At 38.3% G+C, this 24,909-nt stretch overlaps 1 protein-coding gene across 1 annotated transcript; it reads left to right on the top strand.

Annotated features, from left to right (window-relative positions):
- The first annotated feature begins 6,902 nt into the window (after positions 1-6,902).
- LOC140160115 (echinoidin-like) lies at positions 6,903-7,499 on the top strand. Its single transcript, XM_072183393.1, has one exon. The coding sequence runs from the start codon at positions 6,903-6,905 to the stop codon at positions 7,497-7,499; it is 597 nt and encodes a 198-aa protein (XP_072039494.1).
- The last annotated feature ends 17,410 nt before the right edge of the window (positions 7,500-24,909 follow it).

Raw genomic sequence — 24,909 nt, 5'->3', positions numbered from 1 at the left:
GTACAGAGGTCAGTCACAGGCTAATGTCATTAGCCTTAGTCGGATGTCCTTCAGCCCACTATGCATTTAAAAACTATTAAACAGGTGGGAACACAATGACCATCCGTGGCTGTGGATTCAACCTACCATGGCATTTTCTGCCATGAAGATATCGGAGCGATGACACTGTGCCCCATGCGTCAGAGAAAATAACAAATCCCATAGGAAATAGATCCCTTCATGTCAAGGTATTCCATCCTTGACTGGATTCCAGTTAGACATTTGAATATTTAGGGTCCGCTCACAAACACTTGTAACGAGGGGCCCTGAAAAAATTTGAGCCTCCTAAGGGGGGGAAAAATGAAAAAAATGACCACAAATTTTGCTGGAAAAATTGAGTTTATAATTATGCTTTTCTATGGGGTTGACCCATAATTTTCATGTCAAAAGGGGGCCCTGAAATTTTTGTAAAGGGGGGGGGCGAACATTTTCGCGATGATTTTTTGTGCATCAGGCCCCCCTTACAAGTGTTTGTGAACGGTCCCTTACTATAATTGTATCAAGATATGTGGACTCAGTCTGATCGAATGAGCGTATTTCGTATAGCGAATATTGCAAGCCATTGGGGTCGTAACGTGCAGGTAGCTACGCGCAGCTTATTTTAAGGCTACGTGCAGCTATTTAACCAATCAAAATCGTCTATTTAATCACGTGGTTGGGTCGTTAGCTGCGCGTGGTATAGTGCTAGCTATCCTCTTTCACAATTATTATCTCGTAATTAATTTACGAAATTAGATAACGAGCGGGTAAGGAGGCCAAATCCCAGCATGTGCCAAAAAATGTTTGGCTAAAATGATGTACACAAAGCATATTTATTATCAATATCATGAGTGTTCCCAAGTTTACACCGTATGGTATCTGTATAAAGCAGTGCAGGGGATATGAAGGTCAAACAACAACCACTATTGATGCAAAGCACTGATTAAAGACATTGCAGGGAAAGCAAAGGTCACATGCCACTGTAGCCCGTAGCTATTGTTGTGTAAATATAGACAGAGTAAATATAGAATCCTCATTCTGTTCAGATTTTGCTTAGCACCTATATCATTTTATTGCCTATATTTTTTGAGAAATTTTCACTTACAAAAAACGTAATATTTGTGACAGAGGAACTTGAGATAGTACTATAAGTGTTTGCAAGAGTGTGTCTTGTGGTACACTGTATAAAGCAATGCAGGAGATCTGAAGATCAAACAACAACAACTACTGATGTAAAGTGTTGTGTAAAGATATAGCAGGGAAAGCGAGGTCACATGCCGCTGTAGCTGGTGTAAATGTGCCAGGGCAGAGTAAACTAGAACAATCATCATGCTGTTCAAATATTACTTAGCACCGGGATTACTGTGACTATTTCATTGCTAATATACTACAGATATTTTCACTTACAAAAATTAACAACGTAATATTTGTGACAGAGGATAAATGGCACTATGCCACGCGCAGGTAAAGACCCAACCATGTGATTAAATTTACGATTTTGATTGGTCAAACGGCTGCACGTAGCTTTAAATAAGCTGCACGTTATGACCCCAATGGCTTGCCGTAACCGTATACTTCTATGTGATCGCAGCCTTGTGGGAGACCTAAATGCAAGATGTGGTAGCCTAAATTGCATGATGTAACCGGTTCGTTTTTTGATAGGTGCGTTAGTCCCATTCATTGATCCCAGCGCAACTGTAAAACAAAATAATAATAATAATACATTGTTAAAAGTGAAGGATAAGTCATTAAATTTGTCATTTGGAAATTTTGCAATAAAACAAAGAAAACAGCAGTATTGACGAAGTTGGAGCCCCGTTCAAATACATGTAGCTAATTTATATACTGTCGATATCAGTATATAAATTACAGATTAATATAAAATGCCTCATTTTGTCTTAAATACATGGCTTTCGACTGAAGCACTAGCAGGCTATGTTAGCACATCTATACAATAGGTACCAAAATCTGAATTTTATGATTTTCACGATCGTCCGGATGAGCAAATCACTGAATGGGCCTTTAGTTCGTGAAGGAGTTTTCCCCAAGGGTACCTGATTCGATAATATTAATCAGCAAAAATAAACAATAACTAATAAAACATGACTCACATGCATGTTGCCATTACCATGATTACGTATATGGCAAGCTAAGCGGCTCATTACGTGGAGATGGCTACACGCAGCTTATTTAAAGCTACGTGCAGCTGTTTGACCAATCAAAATAGTCAATTTAATCACGTGGTTAGGCCTGGGTGCTTAATCTCGCCGATGAAGTCTGCGGCGTGCCCGCAACCCAAGACGCAGACCCAAGTCGATGCGCCTATGCTGAGAAATAAAATACTGTTGCGATATGCACTAACAAAATGTGTGTCTGCTCGATGAAAAGCCATGTTCAGTCACCCGTTCATCGGCTTGATCGGCCCAACTCCTACATTTCTCGCAACCGGCTTATAACACTTGACAACAATACCCTAACAAATTAGTGTCCTTGAGTGCGGTGATGAATGAGGCCAATGTTTACTTAATAACATTAACTCGATCTCTGCTGCAAACCCAACCTTTTTACACATTTTAAAATTATGTGCATACTTTACTCCTATGATAGGTTAGTCAAAATGGCTGTAGTTGGAAGCAAATGCTATTTACCATGATGACGTTTGCATGATAACATATTGAAAGTAATTATTCAACACAACATCACGTCAGGTACTAGCAATGGTTAAAATTCATGTATTATTGCAAATAATCAGTGATAATATATGATGTCAAGAACCTTTTACGGGAAATATATATGCTATAATATATCCTATATATAATTTATATAAAACAATGGTCAAACCGATAAAAGAAAGAGAGAAAAAAATGAAAACCTTTGAACTCTTTAAAGCAGAACCAATGTGCTTTATACCATTTCTATGCTTGGATGATATCATTATGACCTTCGATGTATATTCTTTGCCGGATTATATCGACTGATCCGCAAATTGCTCACGGTGAGTAAACTCAAGTAAGTACTACAATAAACATTAATATAAAGGTTTTGAGTAATGAATGGCAAACCGCAGAGCAAGAAGATGGCAAGATGTTGCGAACTCGATGCCCATAACTGCTCGCGAATTCGCAACCAGGTATATGGCTACACTATATTAATCCATCGGCGTGCTGCGGCTTGAAACTGCAAGACGCAGTAGAGCCATCGAAATGCTGCGAGACGACGCAGAGGTAATCGGCGAGATTAAGCACCGGGTCCTTAGGTCGTTAGCTGCGCGTGGTATAGTGCTAGGTATCCTCTTTCACAATTATTATATCGTGTAATTAATTTACGGAATTAGCATAGATAACGAGCGGGTAAGGAGGCCAAATCACAGCACGTGTCAAGAGAACATGTTGCTAATGCCTGGCTAAAATGACACAAAGCATATTTATTTAGTGTTTCCAAGTTTACACCGTGTTTAATAGCAATACTCGGGCTGTATTAGCCGTGCAGGGGATATGAAGGTCAAACAACAACTACTTCTGATGTAAAGCGCTGTGTAAAGATATTGCAGGGAAAGCGATATCATTATCACATGCCACTGTGTAAATATGGAGAGAGTAATAGGTCATCATTTTCTTCGGAACGGGGGGGGGGCCTAAATTTACAAAAAGTCGGCGTCAATAAAATTGCGGCCCTCACTATTTCGGCATCAAAATGTTATGACCCCGGCTCCCACCACCGATACACCTTACCCCCTAACAGGCTAAAATTGTATTGAAATCAGTCTATTTAAATACAATACACACACTATCTGTAGTTATCTTGTGACTCCCTACATTTTGTCATTATCAATTTATGACCACCTGCCCCTTTTTTTTTTCCAAAAAGTATGACCCCCTATATATTTGGGACCCCCTTCCGAAGAAAATGATAGCCCCCTAAATATAGAACAATCATCATTCTGTTCAGATATTACTTTAATAGCACCTAGGGCCTATACCATTTTTTTGCTGATATACTGCAGATATTTTCATTTACAAAAATTAACAACGTAATATTTGTGAGAGAGGATGTTTACATCAGCTCCACGTGTTTAAAACCGCGAATTTGGTTAATAAGCTGCTCGTAACGAGAAAGAAGCTACGAGTAGCAGTTCCACGCTTTTGGACCCCTTGGCTTGCCATACACGTACATTCAACCTGTTCAGTAAACACCACTTTGCTTACAGTACACGGGGTGACACGCATCACAAATAAATACCCGTATAGGCCTACGTAGGCCTATACTTGCTGGGGATGTATTGAATCAATATATCCTGTCGTAGGCCTGCGCGGACTGCGGTGCGTCCGGCCCATGAAGACAAACAGTGACAGTGGCGTAGCACACCGTCATCATCCCTATATCTTCGTGTTAAAAATTGCCGTGATAGTACGATGAATCCTCACGTTTTTCAACAACTACGCATGGTGATTTTGTTCGAGATAGGCCGTGCGACTCAGGCTATTCATACAATTTGAGATTTTGAGAGCCTGCCACACTGTTTCTATTCTATGTTTTACGATTTTCGCATGATCAATATATGGCTGGTCGTAACCGCCACAACGTGGAGCTGCTACGCGTAGCTTACTTTTCGCTTCGCGGAGCTAAATTGACCAATCATGTTAGATCTTTTCATTACGCGGAGCCAGTGGATGCAACCTCGTCAGAGAGAGAAAACTCTTGCCAAAATTAATGTTTACTATGGGGATTTTAAATGAATCGATTGTAAATAAACCACGACCAGTTGTACAGGATCAATACCATTGTTTGATTAGTGTATAGTCAATGTTACCTTGCATGCATGTGTCATGTGTGTGGCGTGTTTGTTTGTTTGTTTGTCTACTGTGTCAGGCCAGGATCACTGACACCCACGGTACTGATACTCTCATACTATCACGGTGATCATATTGTTGAATGTTGTTGACTTTAAAATAATCATGATGCAGTCATGTCTACAGTAGAACTCACCACGACCTTTGAAGGACTTAAACCCTATTAAAAGCTATTAAACCAAGATAACACTCAATGAAAACAGCTCAACTATGTTACATCAGATCTTCTCTGGTTAAATACACACTGCACTTGTGTCTGTTTTACCTGTGCAATGAGCAATGAGCTGGTATTATAGTTTCAGTTGGGTGAACGATTATAAAGCGAACGCAAGGTAACAATACTGTGGGCTTTTGTTTACGAAATGAGACAATAGTCTGCTTATTGTTAACCAGCGTTCTTGAAAATGAGAAGCTTAATGACTTAACACGGTTTAGAAATAATTTCTTCATATTTTTTGGTGTTATCTGTCGTTTACATATCCTTCCTAAAACACTAAAGTACCAATATTTCCAAACACCTAAATTAGCTAAAAATTTAGGACATGTTACAAAACTATATTTTCTAGAATACTTTAAATATTGCCCGGTTATTTTTTACACAGTGACGCCAACTAGGCAATGGCCTATACTTCTAACATACACTATTTGTAGAGGTCACGCGTCAATGGTGAGAGCACTGAGTATTGTGTATAGGAAAACGGACAGTAACTACAGTATGTATGGCCTACTACTAGTATATAAAGTAAATCCGAACTGGTTTGCAGTTTGCTGAAGGTCGAATTCCGCAGCTACACCGCGCAAGTTATACAAATTAGCTCCCGGCGATACACTGCAGATCGCAGAACTGTGTGCATAGTTTACCACCACTCTGCCTAGCTATATAGTTATGTACAATACTGTATGACTTTCTTATGAGTGCATGTCCAACTTAATAATAAGGCAGTTCGTACTTTTCATAAACTACCTTTTGAATCATAACTTTCGTGACCGAGGATATCTTGCAACTACGTGACGCTCGTCTGGCAAATTCTTAATGAATAAATTCGCTTCACGTAATGAGTATAAGTCGTACTTAATTAGTCAGTTTTACCTCCGAGTAATGAAAAACTCTAACATGATCATGATTGGTCAATTTGGCTCCACGGAGCAAAAAAGTCAGCTACGCGTAGCAGCTCCACGTTGTGGCGGTTGCGGCCTACCATATCAGTATCCCATATGATATTTCTATTGCAAGAAAATTTTATTTGTTGTCAGGTTTTATCTTAAATACACTAACTGGAAATTAAATACACTAATTAGTGAGGACCGGTATTTTGCTGTGGATATGTTTAACTGCAATTTGCGGGTAAAAATTTGAAATCCTGAGTAAAAATTGTGATCATATTCAACTCTTTGAGAAAAAATTTATATAAAAGAATCCATATAAAATCCAGCTGCAATACAATGTACATTATTGACACACTATCACTCTCTTTATCTAAGCCAATAATAGAATATCGATTTCAATCGAATTGAATACAAACTCAGTTTTGAGTTTGTAGTTGACTACTAAGCGACCTAAGCGATCGATTGCTAGCCAATCAGATAGAACTCCTTTTCTTGCGTTCGGTGAAATACCAGTCGCCCGTCGCTCACCAACGGAATATTAAATTTATATTTATCGTATAGGAAGTCGACACTGTGCGTAGCGTCATAGGAGCACGGGGGGGGGGGGCAATCGATCTGAAATTTGTAAAAATCCCACAGGAAAATTGCCGAAAACCGGCTTGTGACCCCAATCATGGTCGGTGCCCCCCCCCCCCCCACATGTCATGACCAACGCTACGCCACTGAGGACAAATCAGTACACTACTGACTTAGACTTATTATCGTTGTATGATTTCTTGGAACTCCACTCCAAACACACATCCCCGGCACCACATACTAAAAAGGTTACCCCCGTGTCTTCACCAAAAATAGAAAAAAGTTCAGTATATAAAAGAAACCCTCGCATTGATCGTGCCACTTTTGAGCCAGATACGTAACAACACAAACATGAAGTCTGCCATCGCTTTGCTCGCTTTATTCGCTGTGGCTACGGCCCAAGTTGGACATTCCATCGAACACGAATGTCCAGTGTTTTGGACTCGATTTCAAGGCAACTGCTACCGATTCTTTGGAGCTGCTACGACTTGGGATAACGCCGAGGCTCACTGTCAAGAATTCTTCATCCATTCAGCTCAAGGACATTTAGTCTCTATTCATAGCGATGCAGAATCTGATTTTGTCCATCAGTTATGGCAGGGCTCCCTGATCAAAACATCGCAGGTCACCAGCACCTATAATCGTGCAACCCAAAATGCAGGAGATTCCTATCTAACGGGTTTAAACGACAAAACTACCGAAGGCACGTTCGCTTGGAGTGACGGTACAGAGAATGACTATACTGTCTGGTTACCGAATCAGCCATCAAATTCTGGTAATGAAGACTGTGTTGACATGCTAGACAATACTGTTGACGGCACTGGATGGAACGACATACCATGCGCGTGGGATACAGATCTTCCTTATTTCTGCAAGATAAAAGCAACCGCTAACACGGGCGCATTGGCAGCACTTCTTCAGTCCATAGGAGGAGGTCAAGCGATATGAAATTAACGTACGAGTATACGGTTTTACCAGTACAATCACCGACTTTTATATAGGCTAATGAGATATTGTTACAATGGGATGATTTTAATACAATGATACACTCAAATCAAATCATGATCTGAAAACTGAGAACAAACTAGTTCAAATGGAGAGAAAACAGTCTAAGATCTGATTAACATACGATTCGCTTATATCAATGACGTTTCCACAGGACTCATAATAAGGATCAGTTTTCTGATATTTACCGTGCATGGTTCAATTGATCATTACTATTGTTCAACATTTCTTCGAATTTGCAAAGATGTGCCTGATTATTTACTCATGTGCCTTGATTTACAAGACTTTGCTGTGCAAAAGATTGTTCTAAATAATTCCGAATGAAGACTGTATACTTTCATTAAAATAACCACATAAATGCAAATGAAACTAGATATGGTTGCGGTCGCCTGCGACCGCGAGCATGCACAACCGCCAGGTATTTTAGAAGGTATTTTGTTTAACACCGGAAGTGACGCCTCATAACCTTTGACCCTAAATAAAAATCAATAATGTAAAATATGCGGGTAATCGGAACTTATACATGGATTTTGATTTTTTTTAAATTTATGATTGACCTTTTGACCCCCTTAATGACCTTTGACTTCAATGAAAAAAAAACCTTATGTACACCGACAAAATGCATTGTTCTAATTTTAATTAAAAATTCTACTATGTTTAGTTGTCGAGATAAAAATTCTTGAAGTTATTTAGCTAAAAACAGGAAGTGACCCCTTAATGACCTTTGACCCCCAAAATAAAAATACCATGCATACATCAGGTAACACTGATTCATGTATGATGATTATATTACTCTGGTCTGTTTACATTTTGAGATAAAATTTTTTAAACATTTTTGATAATTTTGGTTTTTGACCGGAAGTAACCCCTTAATGACCTTTGACCCCAAAACTGTAGGCATCCTAAAGACCCTAGCTAGTAGCGATGCATGTGTGCTAATGGCGACTCTCTGCTATGTAATTTGTAAAGACAGTGATTTTTGAATATTTTTACAAATTTTTCAGACTTTTACCGGAAGTGACCCCTTAATGACCTTTGATTCCAATTTTGTGGTATAACTTTTAGACACTGGCTATATATGATGCATGTGTGCAAGTGATGTCACGATGCTATGTAATATTTGGAAGAAGAAGCATTTTTGGTGAAAATCACGTTTTTGACCATTGACCGGAAGTGGATGACCATTGACCGGAAATTGATCATGTGACATTTGTAGCAAGTGCCAGTGATGAGTGTGTCTAAGTTTGGTTGAAATCCATGAAAGTATGTCGGAGCTAGAGCAATTTGTAAATTTCAAGAGGGGGGGGGTCTGCAAGTGTTGACAGAAGAAAGAAGAACGCGGTAAAAAGAATGCACATCGCCGATGGCGGATGTGCAAGAAAAACGATCTTAGCGTTTGTTTTGTCGAATAAATGAATACAATATTGGTCCGTCAAATCTTCAGAGTTATTTGTTCTTTATATTAAAGGAATGATTGATATGTTATAACTATTTCATTATATGCCTACCTTTATAAACTGTTGATCGACTGTCTTATACTCAGGTGTTTACTTGTGTTGCACGGTTCACAAATGTTCATCTTAACCTTACAGCACTTGAAGAATTTTGTCCGGGTGTCCAAAAAATGTCCGACACCCTCCCGATATATGCGCCCATTCATTTGATTTTTACAACTAGTTTCTTGCAGAATAATTTGAGTGCTCATTCATATATTTTCATTAAAAAGCTTGAGGGCCGCTTTACTTACCAGAATACTGAGTGATTACCTAGCCGGGACACCGGCTAGGTCTTGTGATGCTATCGGATCTTTCTTCTTTCTTCTTTCTTCTGGCAACAAATTTCAAAATGCTTCTTCTCCTACATGTTACATCCTACAATGACGTCACTTGCACATATGCATCGGCTATATCCAGTGTCTATAGGATATTCACAAATTTGGGGTCAAAGGTCATTAAGGGGTCATTTCCGGTATAAAACCAAATATCTTCAAAATGCTTCTTCTGCCACAAATTACATAGTACGTTGATGTCACTTACACATATGCATCGGCTATATCCAGTGCCTATAAATTATTCACAGAATTTGGGTCAAAGGTCATTAAGGGGTCATTTCCGGTCTAAAAGCTAAAAATATTCAAAAAATCACTGTTTTTACAAATTACATAGCAGAGTGTTGTCATTAGCACACATGCATTGCTACCAACCAGGGTCTTTGGCGTGTGTACAGTTTTGGGGTCAAAAGGTCATTAAGGGGTCGCTTCCGGTCAAAAACCAAAAATCATCAAATATGTTCATTTTTTTTATCTCAAAACATAACCAGACCAGAGTGATATAAACTTCATATATGCATTAGTGTTACCCGATGTATGCACGGTATTTTTATTTTTTTTGGTCAAAGGTCATTTAGACGTCATTTCCGGTTTTAAGCTAAATAACTTCAAGAATTTTTATCTCCATAACTAAGCATAGTAGATTTTTTAATTTAAACTGTAACAATGCATTTTCGTCGTGTATATGAGGTTTTTTTTATATTGGGGTCAAAGGTCATTAAGGAGGTCAAAACGTCAAATTTGCAAAAAATGTTTAAAATTACGGAAAAGTAGCTGTATCTCAGCCTATGGAAGACGGATAAAGCCCCTACATGCTACAGCGATGCACCATTAATGGTGTGAGATGTCCAAAAACTTTAAGACTGGCATTTCCGGCCCCGGCTAGGTCCAGATCTGTAACCAGATCTAGTTCATATTGAATCACAATGATAATTAAAAATAACAACATTAACAAACGTGATTTTCCTTCATCTTCCCTACCCCTTGATCGTGCATCCGGGCCACTGGCTCTCGACCAATCATGCACGCTGTTATACAGTAAGCCAAAAAATTAAGGTACCAGTTGTGTTCACCCCTGTATATCCTAATTAAAGACAAACATGTCAAAATTAAAACAAGCAGGTAATACCTGAACTCTTTATCTCTGATTCAAGACCTTATTTGTTGTAATTGGTTGAGAATTAAAGAAACGATGATCTAAAACCTACTGAAGAGACGAAATCAAAAGTTGCGCTTTTGTGTTCTATCAAAGAAAGCATGACAGTAGTTTTAACGTGCTAATCAATGGAAGCACAGCGCTAGTTCCTATGTTTGCGAACGCTTTGTGTACAAATCAATAGCGCATGCAATGGAGGAAACTGCAACTTTGAAATTGGCACCTTCCTTGGGGTTTTGGATCGTCGTGTCTTTATTTCTTGAGCATTTTCAACGAATGAGGTCTTAAATTCGAGCTAAAAGATGCAGCTATTGGCTGCTGGTTCCAATTATGACATATCTGTCTTTGTTTAGGATATACAGGGTAAACATAACTGGTACCTTAATTTTGTGGCTTACTGTATAGCGAGTATGTATGAATATACGTTAATAAATGCGAATCACTTGTTGCTCAAGATAGCGCACAAAACAATGCACGCGCACTGAGATGTTGATGCCTGTAATACCAGAGCCTCCAAGGGGGGGGGGGTATTAGATGTATCAACATATCAGTACAAGTGCATTTGTTTGTCGAGCAACAAGTAAGGAAAAAAAAAAAAAAACGTATAAAAATCCGAGATTTTGAATAAAACGATGGAACCGGCGTTTTATTATTACGATGGAAATATTAGTCGAACACGTATGCACAGTACGTACACGGCGTGCGGGATACACATACACACACACACCGAGAATCGTACCGTATTACAACCGTAATTTACCTCACTTGTTCGGCTCAAAATTAAAAGGGGACATATCTGACAGTAAAAGCTAACATTTTATGGAAAATAAATACTAATCTATTTTTACAGAAATGTTATAATATGGCTTTAAATAAATTAATTGAACCAAATATCGGTAAAGTATGGCGCTTGTTTTGGGCTTCTATTTTTGAATGTACGCTCTCATGAATATTGATTGGCAACATTTTCCAATATGTCAGCGCTCAAACAGGGCAGCGACACTACCTAATTTGCATATCCAAATGACCCGTCTCCTCCGCAGCCAATTTGGTTCCGCTCCATCGAAATCAAGCTGGTCACGGAGGAGACTACCCTCCTATGTGTTTGTTCATTTGTGTATGGAGAGCCCTTTTTGGAGTCCGGAATGACTTAGGCTACGCTCTCAGCTAGAGTCCGACGCTGCATTGCACTAGAAATACCTTTTCTGTGAAATCGCTATAGAGCCAACCGGTATAGCATTCAGTTCTACATACTTACAAAGTATCATGTTTTGCATAACTTTGATTTTGCATAAAGAAACACCGCGCGATGTGTGTTGTAAGGGTGCATACTACCAAATTACTGTCCCTCATCATTTATTAGACATTAGGATAATCATCCCTGAAAACAGAAACATACAGTCATATCATGCAGCGTTCACTTAAGTGTGAAACATGTGTTTGAGCCTGAGGTATACTAGTCTCAGGTTTGAACAAGAACACTAATTTATGCAGGATACACCCCATGCAGCCTACGCCTATATGGTAGCAAACACGGAGAAGCTGAAGGTCACTCTGTATATTTATCTTTAGACAACCGCAGGTCAAGGCTGTTTATGTGTTGTTCGGTATCGGCTTTAGGGGCAGAATGGATACGGTCACTATTATAATATTCTCTACTTTCAAAGAATAATTTATATTGTATGTAGCCTATACTCCCGGGCTAATACTTTAGGATTGTGGAGACAGATACAGATATTGCTAATTCATTTGTTACATACACTATCCGCTATATTTTGCCTTTTAAAATTTAAAGTTAACAATCATTGTGACATGCGCCCTTATTCACAAACACGAACTGCACGGGGTTTCCCAGCAAAACATGTATTTTTTCATAGTGACCGTAAACAAACATGGTAAAGTATGATATTTTGCATATGCAAAACTACATATTTTGCCGAAGTATGTAGTTTTGCATATGCAAAACTACATACTTTTGGAAAGTATGTAATTTTGCATATGCAAAATATCATATTTTGCAAAGGTATGTGGTTTTGCACGCAGCACCGGGAGCACGTATTCGTTTTGAAAATATAGCATTAAAATTAGTATCACCCTTGTGGCCCCCGTGCATGGAAAACCTTAATTCTTTCATTAAAAGGAAATGAAAATTAAAAAAAAAACACGGATCTACCTGTGCACCAATAAAATTGGCACAGCAATTTGTCTCAAATATGAATGAATTTTAAGAAACATACGGGGTATGATGAACAATGACCTGACGCCATGATAGTAGGATCTATTAGTCGTTTTATATACAATGTATTGTCATAATACCAATATTTGTCATTATATATAATGAGTAATATTTAGCAACGTAAATGTGCAGTTCATATGCACAAACGAATACTGATCTTTATGATATTCAGGTTTTTTTATATCACATATAACATGTCACATAGGAGGTCATACGTGTTGACCTTCATCTATTGTATTTGTTCATCTGTGTATGGAGAGGATTAGCGCCATTAAACGTCATTAAAACTCCATCAGTATTAGGGCGTAGTTCAGTGAACTCACCGGATTGCTATTCCAAGCACAGTGTCGACTTCCTATACGATAAATATAAATTTAATATTCCGTTGGTGAGCGACGGGCGACTGGTATTTCACCGAACGCAAGAAAAGGAGTTCTATCTGATTGGCTAGCAATCGATCGCTTAGGTCGCTTAGTAGTCAACTACAAACTCAAAACTGAGTTTGTATTCAATTCGATTGAAATCGATATTCTATTATTGGCTTAGATAAAGAGAGTGATAGTGTGTCAATAATGTACATTGTATTGCAGCTGGATTTTACATGGATTCTTTTATATAAATTTTTTCTCAAAGAGTTGAATATGATCACAATTTTTACTCAGGATTTCAAATTTTTACCCGCAAATTGCAGTTAAACATATCCACAGCAAAATACCGGTCCTCACTAATTAGTGTATTTAATTTCCAGTTAGTGTATTTAAGATAAAACCTGACAACAAATAAAATTTTCTTGCAATAGAAATATCATATGGGATACTGATATGGTAGGCCGCAACCGCCACAACGTGGAGCTGCTACGCGTAGCTGACTTTTTGCTCCGTGGAGCCAAATTGACCAATCATGATCATGTTAGAGTTTTTCATTACTCGGAGGTAAAACTGACTAATTAAGTACGACTTATACTCATTACGTGAAGCGAATTTATTCATTAAGAATTTGCCAGACGAGCGTCACGTAGTTGCAAGATATCCTCGGTCACGAAAGTTATGATTCAAAAAGTAGTTTATGAAAAGTACGAACTGCCTTATTATTAAGTTGGACATGCACTCATAAGAAAGTCATACAGTATTGTACATAACTATATAGCTAGGCAGAGTGGTGGTAAACTATGCACACAGTTCTGCGATCTGCAGTGTATCGCCGGGAGCTAATTTGTATAACTTGCGCGGTGTCCCTGCGGAATTCGACCTTCAGCAAACTGCAAAACAGTTCGGATTTACTTTATATACTAGTAGTAGGCCATACATACTGTAGTTAATGTCCGTTTTCCTATACACAATACTCAGTGCGCTCACCATTGACGCGTGACCTCTACAAATAGTGTATGTTAGAAGTATAGGCCATTGCCTAGTTGGCGTCACTGTGTAAAAAATAACCGGGCAATATATTAAAGTATTCCTAAATTTTTAGCTAATTTAGGTGTTTGGAAATATTGGTACTTTAGTGTTTTAGGAAGGATATGTAAACGACAGATAACACCAAAAAATATGAAGAAATTATTTCTAAACCGTGTTAAGTCATTAAGCTTCTCATTTTCAAGAACGCTGGTTAACAATAAGCAGACTATTGTCTCATTTCGTAAACAAAAGCCCACAGTATTGTTACCTTGCGTTCGCTTTATAATCGTTCACCCAACTGAAACTATAATACCAGCTCATTGCTCATTGCACAGGTAAAACAGACACAAGTGCAGTGTGTATTTAACCAGAGAAGATCTGATGTAACATAGTTGAGCTGTTTTCATTGAGTGTTATCTTGGTTTAATAGCTTTTAATAGGGTTTAAGTCCTTCAAAGGTCGTGGTGAGTTCTACTGTAGACATGACTGCATCATGATTATTTTAAAGTCAACAACATTCAACAATATGATCACCGTGATAGTATGAGAGTATCAGTACCGTGGGTGTCAGTGATCCTGGCCTGACACAGCAGACAAACAAACAAACAAACACGCCACACACATGACACATGCATGCAAGGTAACATTGACTATACACTAATCAAACAATGGTATTGATCCTGTACAACTGGTCGTGGTTTATTTACAATCGATTCATTTAAAATCCCCATAGTTAACATTAATTTTGGCAAGAGTTTTCTCTCTCTGACGAGGTTGCATCCACTGGCTCCGCGTAATGAAAAGATCTAACATGATTGGTCAATTTAGCTCCGCGAAGCGAAAAGTAAGCTACGCGTAGCAGCTCCACGTTGTGGCGGTTACGGCCAGCCATATATTGATCATGCGAAAATCGTAAAACATAGAATAGAAACAGTGTGGCAGGCTCTCAAAATCTCAAATTGTATGAATAGCCTGAGTCGCACGGCCTATCTCGAACAAAATACAAAATCACCATGCGTAGTTGTTGAAAAACGTGAGGATTCATCGTACTATCACGGCAATTTTTAACACGAAGATATAGGGATGATGACGGTGTGCCAAGTACTTTGATAATACAGATAATATGTATTAATGGGTCGAGGCGAGTGCATTGAAAAACCTAATAAATTATTCATAACAGTTACGTAATCAATCGATAGTGCGGACACTTTTCATTTTGCAAACCACCAAAATTCGTGATCTTTTAGCGTTGGAAAAGAAACCACGTGAATAGAGTGCCCTCTCAAGAATATCTACTCTCTGGCTCAAATCGGACACAATAGAACAAAAGACCATTCAGTGTGTTGGTTATAATCAACGCTCTGCAGGGTCTATTGTTCTATTGTTTCCTATTAGAACGCTGACATATTGGAAAATGTTGCCAATCAATATTCCATTACAGTGTAGTGTAATTATAGTGTAATATAGATATATTACCATTATAGTGTAATATAGATATATGGACTGTACATGGCAGCCTTCATACATTCTAATGTGTAATCGATCACCAAGAGCATTCAATTTATTTAAATGAAACGCCTATCGTCAGGTGGGTGGTAAAGATGATTGCATCGACAGCTAAAGCCTCCTTATAGTCTTCAGACCCACACAAGCACACATTTGGGATACATGATTACACTCCCTCATTTCAAATATATAGTTTTGGTTTCTCTTTTGTTCAGAAACCAAAAATCAAGGATTAAAAAGTAGAGCTGATCTGATCTGCAATCATAACACTATTATGCTGGGAGGACACAGTATAGGGTATATAACCAGAAGTATACAATAGCCTATTGTGCTAACATAATTATTATCATGATTGATATCGGAAATCTATCCCGCGGACGACAGTTGATGCTCTCTGTCGAAGGCTCTCTGTCGAAGGTAGGTGGCATATTACACTCACGAGTTCTAGGCCTAGAAATCATATACATGCGCGTATACTGAAGGATGGGGTGGGGTGGGGAATTTGTTTGTTTGTATGAAACATAAACGATGCATGGAGATGATTTGATTATGAATTAGTTTATTATCCCCAGGAAGCACAACCCATACCTCTTTAAGAGGGGCTCCCTCCTATATAATAATAATATATAATAAAATGCATTTATAAAGCGCATAAAACTAAAAGGTCACTATGCGCTGAACAACTTAATTACACTTAACTTACACTACAAAATGCATGAAAGAGCAAAATATATAACAGCAAACAAAATAAACGATAATGATTTTAAAACCAACTGCCTCAGGAAACGAGCAAATGACACAAGAGGAATGAAACAGTGGATTAAAAGCATTAACAGCATGGCAAGATTTAAAATACAGCAACAATAATTTTAAAAACAGCAATTTTTGATTTATATAACCACCTCTTTTCTAAATTACCCCTTTCCCCTCCTCCTCCCCTACATTCGATATCTTCATCTCGAGCTCTCCTCCCCTTCTCTTTCACTTCCAATGCTCTCTCTCATATGTTTTCTCTCTCCCGGCCCATATCCCCTTGCCCTTCAACCCCCCCCACACACACACACACACACCCACACACCCCAATCTTCTCCCTCTATCTTCTACTACTTTTGCAGTAAAATTGCTTCAGTAAAAGTCATTAGGTTATTAGAGGTCATATAATGGCCTTCCATCGATTCTGGTACATGGGATTAAGGACATGAATCGATTTTGTTTATAGCACCTATACAATTACAGTAGTGGCCCTTTTGTAATGTCGAATGCAAATATTTCGATGGTCTGTATATTTTCACAGTGAAATCAGCTTAGGCTATTTCGTAGTCTCAAGCCAATGCTTTCAAACTAAATCAATGCTTTCAAATGTAGACTGTTTTGTTCGACTTCTCTGCTCGTGAATATTGCACTGCGAAATTTAAACATTTCTTTTGTATACTTAGATCAGGTAACTCGAAAATCCTGTAATTTTATTCGTCACACCACTTATAAGAAACTGAAACCAAAACCGAAACTACCTGTCACAAATGTTTAGTTTTAAACAAAAGGTAGAAACAAAGAGATCGATATCTTGTGATTCAAGTGGTTAGGCAGGACAAAAGGAAACCACGTGACCAAAACCAAAACCAAAACTAAAACTATATATTTGAAATGAGGCAATGGTACCACTTTACACATGACTGCCCTTACACATGACTGTAGTGTGGTCACTTATTGATACCCGCCTGTTGTGTAGAGCGTTAATATGATGCCGGATCAGTGACCAATTTAATGGCGGAACCCCTTTCTTCGAAACAATGGTACCACTTTTATGAATAGCCTGTCGCAACTTCTAATCGGCATCAAAAGAACAAAAGATTATATAATCTATTGCGACTCTATTTCTATTAAAAGCTCTTTGGTTATAATCAACGCTCTGCAGGGTCTATTGTTCTATTGTTTCCGATTAGAGCGCTGACATATTGGAAAATGTTGCCAATCAATATTCATGAGAGTGTACATTCAACGTCCAGTTTGCGAAATTGGGTGAGTTGTGTTTGGTAGGTGTGAAATACATCTGACTGGGCGTTTTAATTACGTAACGAATAAAGGCATTGACATCATCGAATGGCTGCCCAGTGCTGTTATGTGTTTAGTTATTATATAGGCCTAATAATTATTATTAAATGTGTTCATCATTCCTTTCCTTTCCCTTCTCTGTACTTATTCTTTCCTGGGCCTATACTTTATCACTCCCTCAATCTCATTGTCCCCTCTCACCCTCCCTCTCTCATTCCCATCATTTTCCTTATATTTCTATTTATCTACTTGTTATATCATTTTATTTCTCCCTTCCTCCAGCCCTCTCTCATTCTCCATATCCCCTCCTCCCCACTTCCTCCCTCATCCCCTCCCAAGACTTCTCACAGAGGTGAATACGCCCCTCCCCAACCCCTCCCCTCTTTGGGTACGCCACTATTTCTATACCAATCTCCTTCTTAAAATAAAATTAAATGGAAATTTCATAAAAACAACCTTCATAGGCCTATACCTATACTTACATGTATACGTATAGCGATTACCATTATAGTGTAATATAGATATGTGACATGGCAGCATTCATACATTCTAATGTGTAATCGATTATCAAGAGCATTCAATTTATTTAAATGAGGCGCCTAAATTCAGGTGGGTGGTAAAGATGATTGAATCGACCTCAGACCCACACAAGCACACATTTGGGACACGTCAGGACAATGGTACCACTTTACACATGACTGCCCTTACACATGACTGTAGTGTGGTCACTTATTGATACCCGCCTGTTGTGTAGAGCGTTAATATGATGCCGGATCAGTGACCAATTTAATGGCGGAACCCCTTTCTTCGAAACAATGGTACCACTTTTATGAATAGCCTGTCGCAACTTCTAATCGGCATCAAAAGAACAAAAGATTATATAATCTATTGCGACTCTATTTCTATTAAAAGCTCTTTGGTTATAATCAACGCTCTGCAGGGTCTATTGTTCTATTGTTTCCGATTAGGGCGCTGACATATTGGAAAATGTTGCCAATCAATATTCATGAGAGTGTACATTCAACGTCCAGTTTGCGAAATTGGGTGAGTTGTGTTTGGTAGGTGTGAAATACATCTGACTGGGCGTTTAATTACGTAACGAATAAAGGCATTGACATCATCGAATGGCTGCCCAGTGCTGTTATGTGTTTAGTTATTATATAGGCCTAATAATTATTATTAAATGTGTTCATCATTCCTTTCCTTTCCCTTCTCTGTACTTATTCTTTCCTGGGCCTATACTTTATCACTCCCTCAATCTCATTGTCCCCTCTCACCCTCCCTCTCTCATTCCCATCATTTTCCTTATATTTCTATTTATCTACTTGTTATATCATTTTATTTCTCCCTTCCTCCAGCCCTCTCTCATTCTCCATATCCCCTCCTCCCCTCTTCCTCCCTCATCCCTCCCAAGACTTCTCACAGAGGTGAATATGCCCCTCCCCAACCCCTCCCCTCTTTGGGTACGCCACTATTTCTATACCAATCTCCTTCTTAAAATAAAATTAAATGGAAATTTCATAAAAACAACCTTCATAGGCCTATACCTATACTTGCATGTATACGTATAGCGATTACCATTATAGTGTAATATAGATATGTGACATGGCAGCATTCATACATTCTAATGTGTAATCGATTATCAAGAGCATTCAATTTATTTAAATGAGGCGCCTAAATTCAGGTGGGTGGTAAAGATGATTGAATCGACCTCAGACCCACACAAGCACACATTTGGGACACGTCAGGACAATGGTACCACTTTACACATGACTGCCCTTACACATGACTGTATTGTGGTCACTTATTGATACTCGCCTGTTGTGTAGAGCGTTAATATGATGCCGGATCAGTGACCAATTTCATGGCGGACCCCCTTTATTCGAAACAATGGTACCACTTTTATGAATAGCCTGTCGCAACTTCTATTCGGCATCAAACGAACAAAAGATTATATAATCTATTGCGACTCTATTTCTATTGAAAGCTCTTTGGTTATAATCATAATAATGTGAAATGTAATCCGACAGAAAAACTGCGTCAAATTGCCGACCCAATTTCTATCATGCATTAGCTGAGGCACACCACTAAATATACCACCCATTGAAATATACGTAAAATAGGTTGATGTCCATATGAAAAGGTTTGGCTACAAATATTCTCTTATAAATGCATCGACGCACAGTTTCCCCCTCGAATGCAAAATTTTCCAATCACAGCGAGTGTAGCATCTACACAGTATGTGTTTATACTACATGGTTGAGTGCATAGCATCAGTAGAGCTGCGAGAGATCTAGCTGGTGACTAGTGGAAAATACGGCATCTGTGATTGGTTTTTGTCAAAATCCTGGATGTTCCCTTCATCCAATCAGAAAAGTTTTTATATCAAACGAAAGCTAACACTTCCCGCTGAAACACCTTTTTTCATTCCGTCAACAGATGACGCAATTCAATGTTTGTAGCAACGCGAATGTGAAAAATTAGTTGAAAACGACCTATTCAAGCACAATTTTTGACCAAGATGTAGGTTTTAAAGTCAAAACCTGAGGTGGTCCTTACAATAGTTTTAAAATTTTATGTCATTAAATGAATGAGCACACTTATATTGTCCATATACTAGCTTCATTTTAATCTCAATTTCAATCTCTTTAAATTGCAAATCTTGTGCAAAAAGTTACTATTTTCGCCTGCTTTGTCATACGGTTGTAAATTCAATGAACTATGCCTTTGCTAAAAGAGCGCTTACAAACTGATATGCACCGGTGAGCAAGGTGTTATGATTAAATAATATTGAAAGATATTAAATTGATCAATGTTCAGAGAATAGTGTATATTCATATGGTCAAAAATGTGGTCCCCGAAAATACCACGCGGCGGCAATGCATGGCAAAATAGGCATTATGCAGGCTGCACTATTGCAAGACAGTCTTCATGCGCTTGTTTTTAGAGGCTTTGCAATAATTATGAGCCCTGGGGGAGGATACATTTGAGGGGCAGCAAGTTTTGGCAAGCCGAGAGGAGGGGCAAGCGATTTTTGGTACACATTGATGTCGTGCCTTTTAAATAAAACGCTTTAAAATATGCCAACATTCCTGCTATAGCTACGCTCGCAAGTCTATACCATTGCTCTTAATTATTTAATATTGCACAATCCTTTAAAAGTTAGACACGCCTATGTATCAAAATATCCAAAAGTTTCATAGTTTAGTTTTCAAGGAAATCTAGTCAAAACTTTTTTCAACATTGTCGCAACGGGTAGATCTTACTGTAGAAACCAATCTCCCCCATGGTCATTTTTGATGGCCGGTCCTATCCCCGGGTAAAGGGCTAGGGTAAACATTTAATCACTAAAATGAGCGCAAAGGATGGATCTACCATTAGCTTAGGTCGCGTCGTTACCCGGGGATCGTTAGGGCGTAAACACGCACTTTTTATGATGGATAAAAAATCTTAGGGGGTTGTACAACCCTTCTTTTTTCGTATATAGTTCTAGGGTTAAATGACACAGCAACTGAGTCTATACATCGTCCGTTGTACATTTTGGTCGAATCGCGATACCGTCCAACATTATAGGTCACGGCGAAAGGTCAATCTTAGACGTTCAATTCATTTTAGGCGTGTAAACAACAATTAAATACGCTTACGATGATTAGCTGCTTGTGATTTCTGGCTCTATGATTCGTCGATTTAAATCTACTGTGAAATTCTTAGACGTCCAAGATTGCATCTTGGACGCGTAAGGTTAGGCGTATTAGCTTAGACATCTTTAGAAGCTATCGGCCATCCATAGGGCACATTTGAAAACGTCTTTGAACATGTTGAAAACCACCGATGAAACGGAAAATTATGAACTTGCGAAATCCATGATATTAAATCCTTATATCACGCACCAAAATGATAACAAATTCATCGTTCTATGTACATTACAACTGTACTTCGATCCAATAATGCTGATAATAATTATGACCTCTGAATGCCCACATCCACTTGTCCAGGGGCCCACGTAATTGATATGCAATTAATGGTCGTATGATTCCCATAAGTATTAATAACATCATAGTCCGGCAGAGAACATCATATTTTTTAGGTTCTCTACTTTTGCCAGATACAACTCTATATTATTTTTGCTGATCCTCTTTGGGTGGTACAAAATACGATTCGGGTGGGTGTAAAAGTGTTCGGCTTGCGCAATTCGAGAATGTCAAAGTCAACGTTTATGTACATAGGGGTAAGAATTCAAAACGGGTAAAAAAGGTTATCCTTGCAAACTTGTGAGCAAAAAGGTCAAAAGCTAAATTATGGTTCTGTCCAAACAGAAATACTCTGATTTTTATGCAAATGGTCACAATTTATTATACCATGTAATAACAATTATAATAAAAAATATTTTGCACCTCTTAGGTGCCAATTTTTGCTCTTAATTCGGGAAGGAGTTTTTCCCCAAGGGTAGCTATTTTACACCCACCTGATTCGATAATAACCAGCAAAAATAACTGGCAAAATAATCGAAACTGTCTCTACTGCTGGACTAAAAAGCTACTAAAACATGCATGTTGTCATTATAGTCAACCTGTTCAGGAACCGCCACTTGACTTACATGGGGGTGACACGCAAAGAGCTTTTAATAGAAATAGAGTGGCAATAGATTATGTAATGCTTTGTTCGTTTGATGCAGAATAGAGTTTGCGACAGGCTATTCATAAAACTGGTACCATTGTTTCGAACAAAGGGGTTCCACCATTAAATTGGTCACTGATCCGGCATCATATTAACGTTCTACACAACAGGCGAGTATCAAAAGTGACCACAATACAGTCATGTGTAAGGGCAGTCATGTGTAAAGTGGTACCATTGTTCTCACGTATCCCAAATGTGTGCTTGTGTGGGTCTGAAGTATATAAAGGAGGCTTTTATCGATGCAATCATTTTTACCACCCACCTGACTTTAGGCGCTTCATTTAAATAAATGAATACTTTTGCTGATCGATTACACATCAGAATGTATTAAGGCTGCCATGTCCACATATCTATATAGAGGTTATCCACGTTACTCATGTGTGACTAACACAAGGCGCTGGTTCCCGTAGTATTCCTCATTCAAACCAATTCAATGCACGACCTCAGAGTTACTTCAATGATTTTAGCGGGCTATTTTGAAACAGTCATGGTTACACATACATGTACTTCTTTTGAAAATCCTAAACAAGGTATAGCAGTCGCTGATAGGATATGCAGCTTATAGAACACGGATAACCTCTATACGCCGTAGAAGTGACGTCATAATCGGATTAACTACCATAGCAATAGATGAATACAATTTTTGAATATACCGCGCTGGTTGCACTCATCACTTGTCTTCAATCATATAATAGATGGAATACACTACCGCTCTTTTCAAAGAGACTAATCTTACAGGTGCAAGTGATTAGCATTTCTTTGACATCTATGGTTCAATGCATCGGTACCGCATGAACGTTGTAGTGTGGGCGATATAGCCAAAATTGTATTCATCTATTGCTATGGTAGGTAATCCGATTAACTACGTCACTTCTACGGCGTGTTACCAGAGAGTAGGTATTCTTGAGAGGGCACTCTATTCACGTGGTTTCTTTTCCAACGCTAAAAGTGTCCGCACTATCGATTGATTACGTAACTGTTATGAATAATTTATTAGGTTTTTCAATGCAATCGCCTCGACCCATTAATACATATTATCTGTATTATCAAAGTACTTGGAGTAGCAATACGGTGAGTTCACTGAACTACGCCCTAATACTGATGGAGTTTTAATGGCGTTAATCCTCTCCATACACAGATGAACAAATACAATAGATGAAGGTCAACACCTCCTATGTGACATGTTATATGTGATGTACAAAAACCTGAATATCATAAAGATCAGTATTCGTTTGTGCATATGAACTGCACATTTACCGTAAAATGGGGTAACTTCGGTCAGCGGGGTAACTTTGGTCGGTCAAATATATTTTTTTAAATGGTCATATTTTTGTACAGCGATATTGTTTTTAGTCATATTTGGTGTCAATTTGTTAAGAAATATATTTGGAAGAAATAATAGTCGCTCATGTCCAATTTCCTCGAAATTTACGAAAAATCAGGATTAATGAAAAAAAAGGAGCATTTTTTAACATTTTTTCAGAAAAATAAAAATCGATATTTGTGAGCAAGGATGTGTGCTGGGTTAATTTTGCAAGGGATCAAATGTAATAATAAACAACAACTTGCCCATATACAGCGAAGATCAATTTTTTTGATTTTTTTTCTTCATGGAATGTATACTCTGACCAAAGTTTCCCCAAATGCTATTTTGAACCACTAGGGCACCCTTACAAAATTATTAGAAAATCTTTTTCAACTTCAAGGTGTAGAAGGGAACCCTATTGTCATAAAAAAGAGATAATTAGCAATATAATTGGTTTTGTTTGGAAGCAGTGGTTTAAAAACTCTGAAAAGTGCCCAAAGTTACCCCATTTTACAGTACGTTGCTAAATATTACTCATTATATATAATGACAAATATTGGTATTATGACAACACGGTATATACATTGAATATAAAATGACTAATAGATCCTACTATCATGGCGTCAGGTCAATGTTCATCATATCCCGTATGTTTCTTAAAATTCATTCATATTTGAGACAAATTGCTGTGCCCATTTTATAGGTGCACAGGTAGATCCGTGTCTTTTTTAATTTTCATTTCCTTTTAATGAAAGTATTAAGGTTTTCCACTGCACGGGGGCCACAAGGGTGATATGTTTGTTTATTTCTTCTTTATACTGGGTCCATATTCAGGGGAAAATTTAAGTATTCCCCTGTTCTTCCATACTGATCCATATGATACTAATTTTAATGCTATATTTTCAAAACGAATACTTGTTCCCGGTTGGCTCTATAGCCATTTCACAGAAAAGGTATTTCTAGTGCAATGCAGCGTCGGACTCTAGCTGAGAGCGTAGCCTAAGTCATTACGGACTCCAAGAAGGGCTCTCCATACACAAATGAACAAACACAAGGAGGGTAGTCTCCTCCGTGACCAGCTTGATTTCGATGGAGCGGAACCAAATTGGCTGCAGAGGAGACGGGTCATTTTGCTATGCAAATGAGTTGAGTGTCGTAGCCCTGGTATTACTCTATATATAATGGTAGCTTCATC

The sequence above is a fragment of the Amphiura filiformis genome, chromosome 9 (assembly GCF_039555335.1).
Source record: "Amphiura filiformis chromosome 9, Afil_fr2py, whole genome shotgun sequence".
Taxonomy (NCBI): Eukaryota; Metazoa; Echinodermata; class Ophiuroidea; order Amphilepidida; family Amphiuridae; genus Amphiura; species Amphiura filiformis.
Note: the sequence above shows the minus strand (reverse complement) of the source record. Positions and strands in the feature narration are given on the sequence as shown.

Coding starts and splice junctions, on each gene's coding strand:
- LOC140160115 (XM_072183393.1), top strand. CDS start 6,903: ATGAAGTCTGCCATCGCTTTGCTCGCTTTATTCGCTGTGGCTACGGCC.